Source organism: Pseudonaja textilis, chromosome 1 (assembly GCF_049901715.1).
Source record: "Pseudonaja textilis isolate UNSWEBS1 chromosome 1, rPseTex1.2, whole genome shotgun sequence".
Taxonomy (NCBI): Eukaryota; Metazoa; Chordata; class Lepidosauria; order Squamata; family Elapidae; genus Pseudonaja; species Pseudonaja textilis.
In genome coordinates, this window is record NC_141990.1 from 21,998,422 (window position 1) to 22,018,265 (window position 19,844).

At 40.8% G+C, this 19,844-nt stretch overlaps 1 protein-coding gene across 2 annotated transcripts in view; it reads right to left on the reverse strand.

The window, feature by feature from the left end:
• Nucleotides 1-19,844, reverse strand: part of MLXIPL (MLX interacting protein like) — a 50,581-nt gene that overhangs the window by 7,058 nt on the left and 23,679 nt on the right. For both annotated transcript variants that reach the window (XM_026708561.2, XM_026708559.2), the window contains exons 7-9: nucleotides 19,207-19,287; nucleotides 6,993-7,180; nucleotides 5,138-5,711 (exon numbers count right to left, since the gene is read on the reverse strand). In XM_026708561.2, the coding sequence (XP_026564346.1) occupies nucleotides 5,138-5,711; nucleotides 6,993-7,180; nucleotides 19,207-19,287 (843 nt within the window). The remainder of the gene's footprint in view (nucleotides 1-5,137; nucleotides 5,712-6,992; nucleotides 7,181-19,206; nucleotides 19,288-19,844) is intronic.

A 19,844-nucleotide genomic window follows, 5' to 3' on the forward strand; every position in this document is an offset into this window, starting at 1 on the left:
TACAGCTTCCTCAGCAGGTAGCAACATCTGTCTGACCTTCTCTGGCTTTGAAAGTCTAAGCAGGGTTAGGCCTCGTTAGTACTTGGAGGGGAGACCTCAAGGGAATACCAGGTCTATATATTAGACAAGGAAGTCAAAAAGGCAAGGAAAATGATTCCTCTCCTTTTGCCATATGTCCAAAGAGTGAGCCTGAAGAAACACACCCTGAATCAAAAGTCATTTTACTTTCATTAGAGCTACAGATCTGAAATGGAGAAAGGTCCATTGCCAAAGATTACCAACTGTCACACAGCTAAGACCAGGAACAGGAAACGATCCAAAACATGAGTGGATCGCTGGCATACAAGTTTGTTATTTTGTTCTGGATTTTAAGAGCTGATCTGTCTTTCCTTTTTATTCTATGTGTGCTCATTCTTAAACCTGATGATGGGAACTATTATTTTTAACATTTACATGTGCCCAGTTGAAAGACAATAATTATCTGAAAAACAGGACAAAAATATTTTATTTGTTTGTATCCTACCTTTATTATTTTAAAAAATAACTCAAGGTGGTAAACATATTCATCTTCCTCCTCCTATTTTTCCCACAATTTTTTTAGTATTTAGTATTTATTTGATTTGTCAATCGCTTACAAGATACAGATATAAGAATAAACATAGTTTTGAATACATGAGATAGATACTTATAAGAAAAATAAAAAGAAACAATAGGACAGGGACGGTAGGCACGATTGGTATGCTTATGCATGCCCCCTTCAAGCCACTTAGGAAGGGGGTGAAGTCAATAGTAGACAGTCTAAGGTTAAAGTTTTTGGAGTTTGGGGAAGAAACCACAGAGTCAGGTAGAGTGTTCCAAACATTGACTACTCTGTTGCTGAAGTCGTATTTTCTGCATTCAAGTTTGGTGCGGTTAACCTTGAGTTTGTATCTATTGTGTGCTCTTGTATTGTTATGATTGAAGCTGAAGTATTCATTTGCAGGTAGGACATTGCAATGTATGATTTTATATACTATATTTAGATCGGACCGGAGGTGGCGTAGTTCTAGGTTGTCTCGGTCTAGAATTTCAAGTCTGGTGGCCTAAGGTATTCTGCCATGACTAGAGGAGCGGAGAACTCTTCTTGTGAAATATTTCTGGACTTTCTCAACTGTGTTAATATCAGATACATGATATGGGTTCCAGACTGATGAGCTGTATTCGAGTATTGGTCTAGCAAATGTTTTGTATATCTAGTTAGTAGTGTGATGTTACCAGAGAAGAAGCTACATAGGATTAGGTTAATAATTCTTAATGCCTTTTTGGCTATGTAGTTACAGTGGGCTCTAGCACTTTGATCATTAGAGATGAGTACTCCAAGGTCCTTGACAAAGTTTGGATCCTCAACAAGGTCTTGATTATTTAGCTTGTATTTTATTTTCTGATTTTTTTTGCCAATATGTAAGACAGAGCATTTATTTGTTGATATTTGAAGTTGCCATTTGATTGACCATTCTGATACATAGTCAAGGTCTTTTTGGAGGGTATTAGTATTGTCTGTGATGTTGAATAGCTTTACATCATCAGCAAAGAGAACACGGTTGCTCTTAATACGATCACGGAAGTCATTTATGTAGAGTATGAAGAGAATTTGTCCTAAAACACTGCCTTGGGGGATACCACTGTTGACAGGTACAGAATTTGATAGGACGCTCCCAATTTTGACCATTTGTTGTCTGTTTGACAGGAATGCTTCTATCCAGTTATGTAGGTGTCCAGAGATACCATAAGATTTTAGTTTTAGTACTAGTTTGTCGTGTACCACTGAATCTAAGGCTTTACAGAAGTCTATGTGGATTGTGTCTATTGCTTTGCCCTGATCGAGTTATGTAGTCCATATGTTTTTGCAGTGTAAGAGTTGCAGATTACAGGATGGTTTTTTTCTGAAACCAAATTGTTTATTGGAGAGTAGGTTGTTTGTCTCTAAGTGGAAGATAATGGATTAGTTAATAATTGATTCCATGACTTTACAGGTGACGCAGCATAAGGAGATTGGTCTGTAATTTTCAACTAGGTGGGGGTCTCCCTTTTTGAAGATGGGGACGACTGGCTTGTGACCATAGTTTTGGCAAGGAGCTGGTCCTGAAAGATCTTTCAAAGATTATGCTTAGAGGTTCGGCTATGGCAGTGGATAGCTTTTTTAAGAAGTAAGCACATATTCCGTCTGGTCCAATAGATAGAGATGGTTTTAGATTGCGCAGTGCTTTTTCAACAATGTCTTCTGTAAAATCGATATGTATTAGATCACTGTAGTTGTCTGTGGTTCGACTAGGAAGTACTGGGCTGGATCCATTGCTGTTTACAAATACTGAGCCAAAGAATGGTGCTCTGAGAGGTGGGTTGAGCTGAGGGAAAGTGACTGGCCCAAAGTCACCCAGCTGGTTTTCATAGCTTTCTGGCATTGTGCTTTAACCACTAGACAAAACTATCCAAAATATATATGGGACAATAGGATTATATAGATGGTGATGATTTATACACCATTTTTTGTGTTTTAGCTAGAGTCTAGAAAAGCTTGTGTTCCGCCAAAAGTCTAAAAGATGTTTCTTTTGGTCTCCCCACTGACCCACTAGGGCACATCCATATAGCTGCTTTGCCAAGTCCACCCCAGAGCTATTAGGGAATCATGCTGCCCCCACATGCACCTTTATTGTGCTGTGAAAACAGGTGTGCGCTACCTTGCTGTCCATCCACTTTTAACATGCCCCATTCTAATCTAGGGGATGCGACTGGTGCTTCCCTCTGCTCAAACCCCAGCCCTGACAGAACAATTAATCAGTGGAACAACTGGCCTCCAGAAGTTGTGGGCGCTCCAACACTGGAGGTTTTTAAGAAGAGATTGGAAACCTTTTGTCTGAAATGGTGTAAGGTTTCCTGCCTGAGCAAGGGGTTGGACTAGAAGACCTCCAAGGTCCTTTCCAACTCTGTCATTCTGTTAATCCTCCACCACATGGAAAAGCTCTTCCAACTGTAGGCACAAGTGTCTGCTTCTTGTATGCACGATTGTGTTTTCCCTCTTTTCTTTTCTATCACACAGTGAACTGAACTTTTAAAAGAATGGCTTTTAACATTGGTTCAACTAGTCCATTGTTCAAGCACTAGGTGGCAGAAAGCATCAAGGGTTTTGTCTTTTCTTTGTTTTCTAATTTGTTCCCTAATTGTTTTGTTTTCTAATTTGTTCAGTGAAAGATACAGCACACAAAAGCTGGAGACTGAGAACAGAACAGGGTTTGGCTAGGGAGAGCAATGTGACAGCTGTAAAGTTCTCCAAACCTCTTCCTGAAGAGAGAGAGGGCGGAGCCAAGGCTGCCCTGGTATAATGGACAGTGGAAATGACTTTGGGAAACAGGAGGAAGAGCAGAAGATTAGGCAATGGAAAAGAGGTAGATGAGTCTGCAGAAGGAATGTGGGCATGGCAAAGTTCTCAAAAAGGATCCTCCCTAGTTTTCTCAAAGTTCTCAGAAAGGGGAGGGGGGAGTACTTTCACACCTGCAAGATTCTGTTAATGTAACCTTACGGTAAAAATAGAGCTTGTGCCTCTGGATGCGCTATTTGTCTGCACTACTTGGCAAGGCTGACATCTGGGAGGAGCTGCCATTGGAAACAGAATTCTCTGCCACCAGGCTACAGAAGTACAAGAGCTAAGTCTTTTCCATTATACTTTCAATTACATGCCAAGATGGGCTAGTCAGTTTCAGGACTTTCAACTTATTTGATCAACACAAAATAGTCTGCAAAAAAGTCATCTACAATTTAAATGGATTCTCCTATAAATTCATTGGCTGAAGTGGTAACAAGTAAACTAGCCAGTCAAAACAATCTATTACTTGTAAAAATATTTCAGGACCAGGAAAAGATTGCAATCTTCTACATGTCTACTCAGAAGTAATTTTATTAATAATACACTTATCTTTGAGTTCTTGAACCTTAGTTATCAGTTCCTTTAATTCATTTATATGTACTGTTTTATGTTTATTGCATGTGTTAACGGTTGCACATGTTTTTGTTAACTCTTTTGTAAACCACTATGTCTGTACTGATTTGACAGTATGCAAATAGAATAAAAATGAAAGTTCAATATTCAGAATTAATATTAATAATATGTTTATCCTTGTATTCCTCACACTTTCATTAGTTATTGGTTGCTTTAATTCATTTCTAACTTCTGCATTTTTTGTCAACTCTTTTGTAAACTACTATAAGTCTTTACTGATTTGACAGTATGCAATAGAAATGAAAGTTCAATAGGATTTAGTCTTTGAAAAGAATAAGCAATTTAGGTCTGTGCATGCTTTGACAATGATTTGGAAGAAATGATTCAGATGCTTTCATGTAAGCCCAACATCTCTTTATTATTCATTAAAAGAGATGCTTCAAAGAGATGTAGTAAGAAACAGTATTTCCAAATCATTTTTAAAGTATACACAGTGCCTTCCAAATGCATTACTTCTATGGTCTCCAAAATTCTCAATAGGACTTTGGTTACTCTGACAATTAATAGTCCAAAACACAGAAAGTTTCTGTTTGAATTGTTGACTTATTTGTAGAACTAAGTAAATCAAACATGCCTTGGGAAACTTCTAAACATACAAAGGGAACAAGACTGCAGCCAGCTAAAGAAAGGGTGAATGGATTGGTATGTGAGAAATGTTAGTTTTGATAACTAATCAGTTTGTATGGCAAGCATTTAAAAAAAAAAGCAAAATGCATGCAATATAGATCTTAGAAGAGGAATATCTGTCCTTTCTTTTCCAGCACAACAATGCAACATCTTTTCTCAAAAGGTATTTACCATCTGCGCCATTATACATATTAATAATGGAATAGATTCAGATTCATGCTTAGATTCAGTGATATCTGCTTGATATTAAATGTTGCATGATTCATGTCAAATTTCCTTTAAACATGACTAAATCTGGATTTCACCCAATGCTTTAAACTGATCTGAACATGCTATTAAGTAAGTAAAATGAGAATAAGATCCTTTTGAAAAATCTGAATGCATGTTATTCTTTCATTAGTCTTTGCAGTCTTAATCCCAATGCATTTTTCCAGTCTGGCAAACCCCCTCAGGAAATATGTTGGCTCGTATTCCTACCTGTGCTCAGCAGCTCTGTCAGACATTGGTCAGATATTGTTGCAGCCAGGGGTGGGGCAGGAAGTCTTGGGGATCTCTTGTTCTTGATCGTTGCCCCCTTGGCCTTGGGCCTGTCACTTCCAGATGGAGGCTGTCCTCTGGCCATGCCAGAAATAGGGCTGCTTGGCAGACTAGGGAGCAGATGTGATGCATTGAAGGGAGAATGGTATCCAGAGGGCAAGTCTATATTGTAACCTGGTATATTCGGGGGGAAACAGACTGTGGAGAGGGATGGGGAAGTAGGACAAGAAAAGAGAGGGGCAGATGGGTAGTGGAATTTGGAGCAAGGGGCTGACAGTGGTGGGCATACTGGCTGTTGGCTGAGCAAAGGGGCTCTGGGCAGGGAGGCAGGACAATAAGACCCATAGTGGTCAAGGCTGAGCCATTTGTTGGGGAGTGTGTAGGGAAGCAGGGGCTTCTGCTTGCGATCAGGACCAAAATTGTTGGGGGAGGTTGAAGGGGAAGGAATGGGAGGGAGCTCAGGGCTGAGGAAGGCACCAGGCGAACCAAGCTGAGCTGGGCAACCACCTGCAGACTGAAAAAGAAAAGAGAGGAGAAAGATGCTGCAGCAGCAAAAAAGAAAAAAGTTAATTAATATATCCTCCCATCTCATTGTTGAAGTGGGCAGCCATCCAGAGCAAGGGAAAAGTGGCACGTAGTCAAAAAGGGGAAGGCTCCAAATTCTATCTGACCTTTAGAAACCCAACTACTACACCCGAAATGCTTTGGCCTTTGCAAGTTTAGTTAGCACTTAGAATAATTCCCCTGATTTGGATTGTTGTAAAATCAGCCAAATTAAGTAAAACAGAATAATGGCTGGCAATTTTTGAGCTTAATCCTGCAATACTCTGGATCTGAATCTTATAAGTGGGAAATAATAGTGGGGTGGTTTATTCATATTTCGGTCACCAAAATGTTGCCAGTGTACATACTCTGTTGGAGTTTGTTGTGGCCTGACAGCAGCCAGCAGAGCTGGCAGCAGATTCGGGCAGCGAGGAGGTTAGGGAGGAACATGGGCAAGTCCTGGAGTCTGGGGAAGGCTCTGATGAGTGCTCTGCATTGGAGGCAGAGATGGGACCAGGCCTGTCTGACAGAAATCAGACAGGCCTTCGGAGTCAGCCATTAGTGAGGCAGAAGAACAGTTAGAGCCTGTTCCCAGTATGCGCATGCACAGAGTTGCCAGAAAAAGGGAACAGCTGAGGAACAAGGGCCAATTTGGGAATAAAGCCACAGGTGGACGGTGAATGGCCCCTCCCCTAGAGTATAAAAGAGGAGTGAAAGGGGAGTGGGGCTTTGCAGGAGACAATTAGTTCATTCTGGCATACTTGCCAAGTATTGCAGGGTCTGAAAGATATCAGCCTGGCCAATCTCCAAGCCTGATCAAAGTCTGTAATTGGGAACTATCTTGAAAGACTGCTGGCTGGGACTTTGTTGGAGAGGAAATTCATTGTAAATTAAATAAAAGGGGGTTGGGACGAGGACTTGGCTTCGTGCTGTTGGGGAGCCTAGGTCAGAAGAGAGTCCATCCCATTACTAGGGATGAAATAGGCAAGAATTGATCCTTGATCTTCAACCTATCTTCCCCATCCAAATAACACTTTGCACATGAATCTGTTTATTATTCCACATTCAATTTATACTGAGAATTCCTGCAAATGGCTCCCTCTTAAAGTCTTGATACGGCAGGAACCCTGCGCTGAACCCAGACTGAGTTGGAAAGGGCAGAAAAATACAAAAGAAGAGAACAGGCCCCCCAAATTAAATCAAAACCTAGGACAGCGGATTGGAAAAAGAGATAGCCATCAACCTTGCACACCTGAAGACGAGGGCTGCTCAAGGCAGGAGAACTGGCAGAGCCTGTGGGAAGCAAGGCATTGGACGGGCTGGGAAGAAGGTTGCTACCACCACTATCAAAAAGGGTGTCTGGCATGGGCACAAAGCAAGGCTGATCTGTATAGCTCAGAGGGGTTTGTGCAGGCACTGGCCGAGGGCTGGAGAAGAAATCTAGAGGACAAAAGAGAGACTGAGTCAGTTGGACAGTTGGATACACTACAAAACAGTCCAAATTTGACAAGAGGCACACATAATATAAATTCAATCCGCATGTTCCATGCTTTACTTTATTCCTGCAGAATCAAGAGTTATGGAATTATGCAAGTCTCAAAACATTAGGAAGATATTCCAAAACAGAAACACAAAGCAATACGCAGCATTCATTACCTCCTTGCACCGCCTCAGGCTATCTCCATCCCATCTCCATAAAAAGGCAGTCCAATTTGAATAATGTTGAGAATACAATATTATTTCCTTTCGAATCATGTATTCAGCTAAGAAACAAAAATCTTCCCAGAAAGATTGAGGAACTCTTTCAACTGGGTAAGAAACACATCATGCAAACAGAAAAATGAATCAATTCAGCAAGCAGGCTAGGGGTGTGGTGGGAAAGCAGCAGTAACGGGATGTCCAATTTGAGCCCTGGATTATATTGTAGCTAAATATAAGTGCTTTACCCGGGAGACACCTTCAGTTTATAAGTTTAACTTCCTTAACCATGGCTCTAGGTTCGGGGTCCCCAAACTTGGCAACTTTAAGACTTGTGGACTTCAAACTCTCAGAAATCAACTCCCAGGATAATTATTATATACAGAACTAGCTCTATACCCGTGCTTCACTACGAAACTATGTGGTCAGACTTAGTTTTGGGGGAGGAAAATAAGGGGGGGAATTCTGCCTCTGCCTACCAGCATCCATTGGTATTCATCTGGCTAGCATCAGAAACTGAAACAGTATTTGTTATGTGAGCAAGAAGGAGACAGCAAGGAGCCTGGGTATGACTTAGCTCAACTGTTCTGTACTACAGCTGCTTGGTGCTCTGAAATTGAAACTAAAACTCCTCTGTTTGTGTTTTGCATTTGGAACAGATTTCTTTTCAGGTGGTGGTGGGGAGTAGAACTCCTTAGCATCAGAGCATGTTAATAATAATATACGAAATACTAATGCTCTAATGGGTATTTCGAATAATCATTTCTTAGTGAGCACCTAGAAGCCAAGAGGAACATACGCGCGAAATTTCAAGTTTGTAGGCTTTACGGTTCTGGAGATTTTGTGATGATGCATGAGTGGTATTTCGCTTTTATATATATAGATTAGGACCAGTCTTTAGTTAATTTAATGTTCAAAGTTATGTGAATGTAGAAAGTGTGTGTGTGTGTGTGAGAGAGAGAGAGAGGGGGGGGAGGGGGGGAGGAGGTGGCTAATGGACTGAGAGAAGATTCTACCTCCACCCCATTTATGCCTTCCTTCCTTCCTTAGCTTTCTTTCAATTTTAATATTAATATTTATTATTTTAATATCCTACTGTTTTATTCTGTTGTTTTTACTCTATTGTAAGCCACACAGAGTGGCTTCTAGCTGAGATGGGTGGCACAGACATTTAACAAATACATAAATAAATTAGCCCAGTTAAACGTTCAGTGAGTCCATAGCCACTGAGCTTTAAAAAATTGCATCGCACCCCCTTCCTGATACTGATGGTGCTGCCTTGGAGAAGCCACTGCACTGTTCTCACCTGGCTAGAGGTGTTTGAAAGGCAGCTGGCTGGGTTTTATAGCAGCAGCAGAAGCAGCAGCAACAGCAGCAAAACAGGGACGGTGGCTGCAATTGTGAAACAAGCATTTTTGCCACATAGAGAAGCAATCATATGTCAGATCCCACCCATGGGCCACAAAAGTATTAGCCGACACCTTCCAGGGCCCTGACCACAAAAGGGTAATGGATGCCGAGAGATAAAATTGTCACATTTGCAATCTCTCTACTCAAAGAAGATGATAGTTTTGCGCCGGGGTCTCCAACCTGGGCAACTTGAAGACGAATTAACTTCAACTTCCGGAACTCCCCAGTCAGCTGCAAGTCTTAAAGTTGCCAAGGTTGGACGCCCCTGCCTGGTCTAGTAAATTACTGGTGAGTTAGCTTTGGAGAACTGAAGGGAAAAGCCTTCTGCTTAAAAAGCGTGCTAAGAATCAAAGCTTCCTTTTAGAAAAGATTCTTGTGGTCTTTTAGGTTTATTTCAATAACAAGCAAATGTGAGTGTATTTCTCCTCTGTGTTAAATAGCAGTAACCCACTGGGCCGATGAAGAAGTGGGGCATCCAATATTATGTAGTCTGGGGCCATACTTGGCCATGGCTGGATACCATACTGGCTGGAGCTAGGACAACAAATGGATGAGGCCAGCAGAAAGGCTAACATTATTTCATTTAAACTCACAACTAATTCAAGCTTATGCTTATGAAATGCAGGTGATGCTCCCTGTATTTAATAATTTTCCCCTCTGACATGAGGAAAAAATAATGTAGCAGATCTGTGGGGCTTGCCCTATGATTGCTTGTGTGTCCACATGCAACTTAGGAGCCTCAAAATGTAAAACTCCCCCAGCTGTGGAAGAAAACATGACAAGTGTAGGCCTCCCACAAATCCAGGAATGCTTTTTGGTCTGGAGAGAAGGAACCAAACAATCTTTGCTATGAAGAAGGTCAAACACCTCCCTGGAGGTATCAAACAGGTCTGCGCCTGCTTTCTGGCGCCTGCTTTGCGTGCAGCCTGTGGCTAACCACATCCCATGGTCTTCCCGAAGCTGAGCCCCGTGACCCAGCTGTGGCTTACTCTCCCTTCCTGTCCCTGCAGCACAACTCTCTCATTTCTGGAGGGTCAGACAGCCCAAACCGCTGCCTTGGCACTTTCAGAGTTGCGTGAAATGGGCATAGTCATTCCGAGCCTGTTTTCTTCCTCAATCCAAAGTGGAAATTTTGAAAACCACAACCCCACATCAAGCACTCTGAAGATTTTTCCACTCAGTGTGTGGGGGGGGGTTGTTCTTTTTCCGATGTTGATTCCCAATTTTAAATTGACCAACTTCAGTCATTTTTGTGACCTAGAACTTCATTTTTAGCAATATAGAATTGGCATGGGTGAAAACAGGGACTTTGTCACAAGGGGAAGACGCGCATGCAACACACACACACACACACACACACACACACACACAGGCACGGGAAGATTAAGTGTCTGAGGTTGTATCAACCACTTAGCACATTTATTGGGAACTGCATCTAAAATACTGGCTCAGTTTACGCAGCGGCTAAACTAGTTTGAGGTGGAAACCCAGGCGCTGCTTTCGCATGTTTTACAAACTAAGGCATCATGTTACAGTATAAAATAATATGGTTTGTTTGGGCACAATATATAACATGAATTGTGTTTTGCTGAAGTGGGTTTACAGTATGTTTTTAAATTAACTTCACTATCTTTCTAATATAATTACAAAGACCCAAACGCTACCCAAGCAAGTAAGAAACATGCTTATGTGACAAAATCCATTTCTCCAGAATGTGGCAACCGCTAGAGGTGGACCATCCTTTTCATAAGCATACGTGACACAAAAGAACCAAACGGCTATAAATGTGTCAAAATTTTTCAGCTAAGGCAACTGACCACACTGATCTTGCCCGCTTCTTCAAGTGAGGCCAGCAGTTGTTTTCTAAAGTTGGCTGTTACTAATAATATACAAGTTAGAACTTTGTGACAAAGCCTAACATTAAGACAACTAACATAAAAAGAGAGTTCAGAATAAACCTTAATTCTTTTTGGTGGCAAAAAATGTTTCACTGAGGCATGCTAGATCTACATAGGGTTTAGGCTTTAATGCATCGTATTAAAAAGATCTGAAAAACCTAAGGTATATTTTTTTGAGAAAATAGCCTTCCTGTTCCCACTGAAGAATTCATAATATATTTATCATAATACATAGCAGGCCATGTGGATTTTACTCTGCCAGCTGTTGCTGACAATAGGAGGCAGTGCTCACCGCGCCATTGAGCCAGTGCCGCCCAAAGACATGTGGCCAGCATAACATCACAGAGCGTTGTTACCTTCCCACCAAAAGGGTACCTATTTATATACTTACATTTGCATTCTTTTAAACTGCTAGGTTGGCAGGAGCTGCAGTGAGGATGGGAGCTCACCCCATCACATGGCACTCAGGTCTCAAACCTTGGTTGCTGGTTTTCCAGCTGACAAGCCCAGTGTCTTAATTGCTGAGCCACCAGGCTGCCCCATTATAATGCATGCAAGTAAATAAATCTCTCCTATAAGATTTATTGGTACTTTTCACTTTTAATACATGTATAGCTAACCTTTCAAGAGCAACCTATCTAAAGTTGGATGAGTAAGATTTGCATCTTGTGTCCATAAACTTCTGCTTTCCTTTAACTCTTTAGAAACATTATACAATCCAAAACAGATGCAGACAGTTCATCCAACGGGCCTGATTCTACATAATGTGCAAAATCAACGACTGAATTCCCACAACACGCTGAACGCAGACTACCTGATGGCATTTACTTTTGACTAATGTGCAAACCTATTCAATGTGTTCAGCTTTTCAGCGGTGATGCCATTTTCTGTGGCCTCCTGCTACCTCCTCCTACTTTCAAAATGTCAGCCTCCATGATCACCCAATTGCTTTATTAGTGCCTCCTCAAGAGAGACAAGAGAAGTTTTTAGATAGATGGAGATAATTGTATTCTGACTTTTCCAACACTGTTTTTGTTGCTACTGTTTATAGATGAAATAGTTGTATTATCATAATCTCTCTTAAATTTCTCTAATTTTGCTCAGTGGTTTGGCGGGGGGGGGGGATTAAACTGTGCTACCTATTTCTGTTGTGCTGATTGTAATTTTTTTTCTAGTGCAACCTACCTTAATGGGGGAATAGAAATGTATTCTTTTGATGGCTGGGTCTTAAAATATACTCAATGATAGTTCTTCTGCATGTAATAGAGGATAGGGGTGTGGAAGAATACTCAACACATCATATTCTTCACTGGAACCAGAATTTGTTTGGGTTCCCAATAAATGCATACAATGATTGTTGGGTCACCAACTACTGCTATTGTAATTTTATTTATTTGTATCATAGCTCATTATTGGTTCCTGTCTTCTCTATGATATTTGCAGGGAAGTATATATTTATACTAATATACTATATTAGCCTATAGTATAGGCTATATCAGCGTACAGGTTCAAACACATGTTACCGATAAAATTCCAAACAAACAATTTAAAATGAGAGTAGGGTAAAATATAATAGTTATAGGATAAAATACAATAATTAAATATGTAAAATAGAATAAAATGATATAAAATTATAATTCTGTATCATCCCTGCAATCTACCCCAATCAGACCCACATATGCCGATCCTGGTCAGACCATTTTAGTAAGAAATTGTGCTGTATTAAATGTTTTCAGATTCTGGCTACACATGAGATATGTTGTTTTAATATGGGCCTCCTACTGGGCCGTACGTTTAATATGCGGATATAGGTACTTATCTCTCGTCCCGTTATACAAACAGCAGTCGAATGGTCAGATCTTCTACCTCTTCAGCTCCATGTATACATGTACGTTCATCGTAGGGGTAGAATGGTATCTCCCAAATCTAACCATTGTATCAAGCTGTTCGAATCTTGCTCAGGTAAATGTCTCCCTGAGATATTTTGGCAATTGTGATTTTAAATAGTTGTCCATTTGGAAGGTGTGTTTATATTTGCTCAGCCATTTCAAGCTTTCAGCCTTACTAAGTGTGCCTATGTCGTTTTGAGTTTCTATATCCATGATTCTTTGGGCAACTCTGGTTTGTTTGTTTGTTTTGTTCTCCAGTTATTTTTAGCGAAGTGCTAAAGGAAACTCCAAGAAAAACCAAACTGCATGCAAAAATATGCATTGAGCTATTTGTACGTACATGTACAACTGCATTACAGAAACAGAACATTATAGAAATTTCCTGTTGTGCTCAGGAATGAAATATCCCCACAATTGGTACTCAAAAAGATGCCTGACGGGATTAGCCATCTTCTGCAGCAATGCAACAAAAAGACTTGTGGCACTTTACATAGTGACAAGACTGCAGTCAGCACATCTGATATTTAAACAGTTATGCGTTTATAAATTTCTACTCCTTAAGAATATAAGGACTCTTTTGCTTCTGCCAAAAAATAGCTCACTCAAGAAGCACTCCTTCAGTCTCAAGAAGCACCCCTACCCACAGATTTCTCCAACTCTGCATTCTAAATTTACCCACACCCATAATTTATGCAACATTGTAAATGCCCATCCTGATTTTTGACCCCACCAAAATTAATTCCCTCTCTGACAATAGAATACACCCTTACACACACACACACACACACACACACACACACACACACACACACACGCCCTGTCCAGCTACTTCCTTCTTTCCCCAATCTTTCAAAGCATTCTCCCCCACAATATTTCCTAACATGTGCCCTTCCCCATTGGCACTTACACAAAAATACACTGTAGTTTCTTTTCACATGTAAACACAATACAAGCCATGTTTCAGCTCCCTCCTCTATCAAATTTATAAACGCATTCAACACCCTAATACACAAATGCCCTAATCTTAAGAAATCAGTGAATAGATTTTCCCTTTCCCAGGATTGCAGCTTCTTTTACAATTGTAGTACTTAATCATTATTAGCACATGAAGTATTTTTTATTGCTCAAACTGCCCTCTTCCAAAAGAAACATATTATTTGTGTCTACAATAGCCCTCACAGGTAGGCTGCATAAGGGCATATGTGTCTTATTTCCTCATCAAATCCACAGTGAGGTTTTTTTTCTTTATTCCCCTAAATACTTGTTTGATCTGTACCATACAACACAGTGTAATTCTGGGCTTGTTTGTTCAAAAGCCCAGTTATATTCAAAAGCTTTTATTCTTATATAAAAATTGCAACCTACTTCAGAGTAAACATATTTAGGATTGCAGTTGTGCAATTGCATTCAGACATATGCATTAATTATGTCTATTTCATTCTTTATAAATATCCTTTTGCTAGAAGTAAATAATATCTCTATCTTTCCTCCTTCATGACTACAAGCTGTCAATATTCTTGGTATGATTTTAAACAAATGGGAAGCAACTGATGAGTTAGGAATATCTTATTTTGCTTTAAATCCTGCTCCCAGTCAAAAAGCACCATTTTCAACTTTGATAGCATGTCATTTCCTCTCTCTCCACATCCCTTGGAGACTAAAATTAATATTAATAATTATAATTAGTACCATTGCAGCTACTACTACTATTACGATACTTTAAGTAAGAGTTTGAACAATAGGCTGAACCGTAAAGAAACTATGTGAACCAAATCAGAAAACAAACCTACCCTTGCGCATGTACAGAGAGTTATTAGGCCTTTAATTGAACTATTTAATCGTGTTATAAAAATGCAGCCATTAACTCTGTAAATTATGTCACTGTAGCTTTTCTTGGTGTACAACTGTCACTTGCAAGCATTAACTGAGAAGGCCAAATATAAACAGATCCTGGCCCTCTCTGTCCTAATTATAGACCGTTCATCTCTGTACTGAATATAAGTTCTCCAGGGTAAGATTTCTCTCTCGCTCATATTATTTTTACACTTTGAAAAAGCAGGCTAGGAAGATTATTGGCACTTTTGAACATTGGTATTGGAATGTACTATAATAAAAAAAATCATTGAATAAATCAACCCTGGATTCTCATTTGGGGCACAAGCGATCTGGCTCAAATTATCCTACTTTAGATACTTTATGCCAAGACCAGGGTGATCTAGAAAAGGTTCTAATACTGGGAAAGATGGAAGGAAAGTAAAGAGGACAACCAGCAGCAAGGTAGGTGGACTCAGTTACAGTGGCAATGGTGCACTGTTGGAAGTCCTGAAACAACAGATCGTTATGAGGAAAATCTGTCGACCTTGTCATGAAGAGTTGACAATAACTTGATGGCACATAATCAATCATGTTACTTTGCACAATGCTGGGTAGTTCACACAATCTTAAATTTTTGCATCAATATATTCCATAACTGTACATCTAGTAAAGGAAAAACAGCAACACAATTCACACTTGCTGGCTTTACTCATTTATTTTTATAATTTATACTACACTTTTCTAGGACACTCCAGGTCACGTATTGTGTAAACCATAACATGTCCTACATGAATAACATATTAAGCTTGCCAAAATAACTAACTACTGAATAACAAACTGTTGTAGTTTGCAAAATATTAACTATAGTATATGTTGTGTAAATCCAATTGTGATTTATTCAATAAACAATGGTTAAAAACACATCACTCAACACGCCCCAAACTCAACCAAATATGCAGTGGGGTGTGTGAAATCAAATATGGTGTGACAATAAGCACACTCCAAGTCAGACAAGGCTGAGCCTCATCTAAATTTTGCCATTCTTTCCCTATAGCAAAGAAAATTACCTCATGCAATATGGGAAACCCAGACTAAAATTGCTATTAAAGAAATCTATTCACTGGCTTTGAAACTACAGGACAGAGATTTCATGGTATAGCAGCAGATTACACCAGACACAGATAAAGAGTGCAAAAGCTAGCTGTAAGTTTCCATATGGCTCACACATTGTTTCTTTTCTTGCATCAGCCATATCTCCCTGGGTTTTTTTTTTCCAAGATGTTAAAAAAAAACACCTTTCGATTTCATCCATAATGAAAACAAAACACAAATGCATACGTTCATTACACTTCACTGTTAACGGCCAGTTCATAAAAAGGCTTGGCAAGTATCGGAGCGTGTGGAAACTCAAACACGCCACAGATTGTATGAATAGCTGGGGATCACAGTTACTAAATGTTAGAGGAAACAAGTAGACTGTCCGATATTTAAGAGTCAGTATGAGACCATGGATGATCAATGAATAAACTAAGTTGGCTGTCCCCCTATTTTATTGTTCTGGGAATGTTAAAAGCACTTCTGCCAATTTCTTTCAAAGATGTGGGCAGAATCAGTTGGGAAGCGAGAAAACAGAGTGGTACTAAGGGCTACTTAGCATACTGTCCCCTTTCCAGGGAGGGTCCTCCATTGCAGTGGCTCGTTGCCCCAGAGAGCGGTTTTCGGCTTCTTGAGGAGAAAGGTACACTTTATTTACCACCCCCTGGAAAACTATCTCTCTGAGCTGTCACCATACATTCCAGAATTCCAAGTCCCAAGCAGCTTCTTTCTAGGATTGGAAGGCCCAAGTGAGATAATGTCTAGGAGATATTGTGCTTCAACTGTAGCCATGAAGCAGCAGGAATAGAGACAGCTATAGTTTGCCGCCTGAGGGCGAGTGAACTAGGTTGAACTAGGCAAAATTCACTCTATAAAACCCTAAGAGGTGCAAGATCTCCCCACTGTGCTTTCCTGGTCTCTGGCTACTTGGTTATATGGAGTTATATTTTCACAATCTCACCTCACCTCTGGGGTACAGATGTAGAATCGGATGGCCCAATTCTACAGAAAGAAGAGTACTCAGTACAAGTGCAGAGAACACTTCCTTCTTCCCCTTAGCACCAGCTCTCTCGCAGCCCTTAGGTTTATAGGCGAAGGAAGGACTGTCTAGGCCAGGAAGCAGGGAGGAGAACTGAATAAAAAGCAAGGATCAACTCTCACCACATCTGCCCCATCATCTCCTACCTGCAGTGGAAGGCCAGCAGCAGTCTGTCACCATCCCCAGAGACTGCCGTGGTCCTGCCATGGGGACTTCTCCATATGGTTCAGGTTCCTCTCTTCTCCAGACATTCAGAGCAGCAAAGGGGGGAGTGGTTCCTCATTCAACAGGGGCCTCTGCCCTTTGACTGACAGGCAGAGGATTCTGTAGCCTGCCTTGGGGACAGAGTTGGTGACCTTACTGCCACTCCTCTGCATTGCAGCAACGTTTTTTGGGGGGCTAACCCAGCTTTTTCCTTGAACTACCCTCCTCCCATAAAAATGTCAAAGAGGCTTTCGGAACATCGAGATAAGAAGGGGGCTTTTTAAGAAACATTTTCGGTCCCTGGTACAATGCAGGCTCAATTTAGTCATCCAAGATATTGGGAGTATAATCAGGTTAATGTCCACTGTTTAGAGTTTCCAGACAGGATGGGGATTCTGCAGGAAGCAGCCTCAAAACCTTTAGAACAGAGGTCTCCAAACTTGGCAACTTTAAGACATGTGGACTTCAACTCCCAGAATTCCTCAGCCAGATGCTGGCTGAGGAATTCTGGGAGTTGAAGTCCACAAGTCTTAAAGTTGACAAGTTTTGAGACCTCTGCCTTAGAACAGAATGTAGTTCAGAGACCAGTCCTTTAGTCCTACCTAAAAGAAACAAGGATTAACTGAATACTACAGTCCCTAAAATTCCAGCTGCGAGATAATCTGCCTCTGAGCATGTCTGAAGTGCCTCTCTTCATTGAATTATCTATTTCCCTGATTTTTTTTTTATTACTCCTGAGGATTGAGCTTAACAAAAGACCTAAATCAAGCCCTTATTTACTGATTTTCCTTGTATATTTTTAAATTAACTTTTGGAACACAGCCAACACAATTGTCCCCATCATCACTTTATCTTCACACCCAAAAAAGCATCATCAATTTCTATGCATCAAGACTGACGTTAAGAACAATAGCATTCAGAAAATGTTGGTAGATTCTAACTCCTCCTTAATTAAAATAATTGGCACAATAATATTAGCTGCACCTGGGTCTCAAATATCCTGCACTACATAGCTAAGACCACAGTGGTGGATCAAAATCAGTTTACTCATTTTAAGAGTTGTCATATTAATGGATATTTTTGCTGTCACCTTTCCACTGAAAGCCACCCGGATAGAAACACAGTCATCAAATTTCTAAATGTTAAATGTTTTAAATGGTAAATGTTTAACATTTAAATGTTAAGTTTAACATTTAAATGTTAATTTTTTTAACAACTCTTCTAAGTTGGTGACAGTACAGATCATAGTCATCTTAAAGCAAGGAAAGATGGATAACTTTTCCTTAGGGCTTTGACTCAAATGCACATACTATTGTGTTTATTAAAACTAAAATAATTAATTGACAACATCTGTAATGAGATTTCAATTCCACCCACAATTTACCTCTTGAATTGTATCATCGTTCAAAGGAATCCATGACCTTTATGGTTCTCAGTCACTCCAAGAGGATCCATCTCTCCTCCCAAACCAGGTGCTTTCTAGGTGTATTGGGAGCCCAGTTCCAATGATTCTAAGCCAATATGTGCTTTCTGGGAATTATATTCCAAGATTATGGTGGATTGCCGGGATGGGGGTGGGGTGTTATCTGAATTAGAGCCTGCCAACCTCAAGGAAGAACACTACCTTCCTGGCACCTTACCTCTGGTTGAGTAGGCACAGTATAGTAAAGCCAATATTACTTGATGGCTTGGTTCTCATAATGTGCTAAGACAGCAGCTGGTTTTTCCACAATTTTCTGAACCCCCAAATACCTGACACCCCCCCCCCCTTTCAATCTAGTCAGCATATTATACAAAACCGGTCATGAGTTTCTGCAATAGGATGCTTGAGAAAGGGTTTCATGGTAAAGTAACTCGCACAAAACCAGCCTGAGCCAAGGGGATTGTTTTTCTATTCCTTGGTTCCTAAGAGTTTCCTAAATTCAGAAGCACGTCGGTAAAAGGAGTGAAGTGACCCTCCTCCAGCCCCCATTTTCCTTTTTCAGTGCTTCATTTGCTCTTTGGCTGCTTTCTGGTCTGCAGGCCCCAAGCACCCCCTCCTCAGAAATTTCCTCTTTCTTGAGTAGAAACTTTTCCTTCCTCTCTGAGTAGCCCCTGGCGTGGTTCCACATTCATGTAACACAAGTTATATCTGGGGAACTGTTAAAAGTGGAGGCTGGAGAGCCATCTGTCAGGGATGCTTTAAATTGGATTTCGGCATCTAAAGCGGGATTGGAGTTGAGGACTCCCCTCCTCCTCCTCCTCCTCCTCCTCCTTTCCCCCATTTCCAGCAAACTGAGAAAATTTGACACCTTAATAGAACTGAAGGGCCCTAGAATGGAAGCTTTTGCTGAGGCCATGAATGCGCCTCACAGATCATAACCACCAAATTTCTCCCACGATCTCTTCCGTTTCCCCCAGATATAGTCTGGTTCCTACCAGATATCTCCATGAAATCATCAAGATTTGGCTGTAGCGGAGCCAGGTCTGGTTGGATCATGTCAGCGTTGCCAACGTAAGCTGTAAGAGAGAGGAAAGGCAAGCAAAGGTTTACCATAGAACTCATGCGGCTCTATGAGTTTAATGCAGCCAGCTAAATTTCTCTACTTGAAGAGTTATACCTCTATAGCTATTCTGCTTTGCCTAGCCAAGAAGAAAACACTGTCCCTGTTCATGGAGGTTCTAATTACAGCCCAACTAAAGAACTGCCTTGCTGTGTCAGATCCAGCGGTGGGCTGCAATTTTTTAAACAACCGGTTCTCTGGCTGGATAGGCGTGGCCAGTTGGTCATGTGACTGGGTGGGTGATGTCTTTCATCACACCCAGCCTCGTTTCCCAGCCACTCACCTCAAAGGCAGAGGTAGGATTCAGCCGGTTGGGGCTAATCCCACCACTGGCTGGCCCTGCACCTGCCCATTTTTCAGCCTGTTTTTTTTGGCCATTCTCAGGCTGGTTTTTGAGCCATTTTTTGGATTGTTTTCAGGCCATTTTGGGGGCCATTTTCAGGCTGTTTTTCAGACCATTTTGAGCCATTTTCAGGCCATTTTCTGTGCCATTTTTCAGGCCATTTTCAGAAA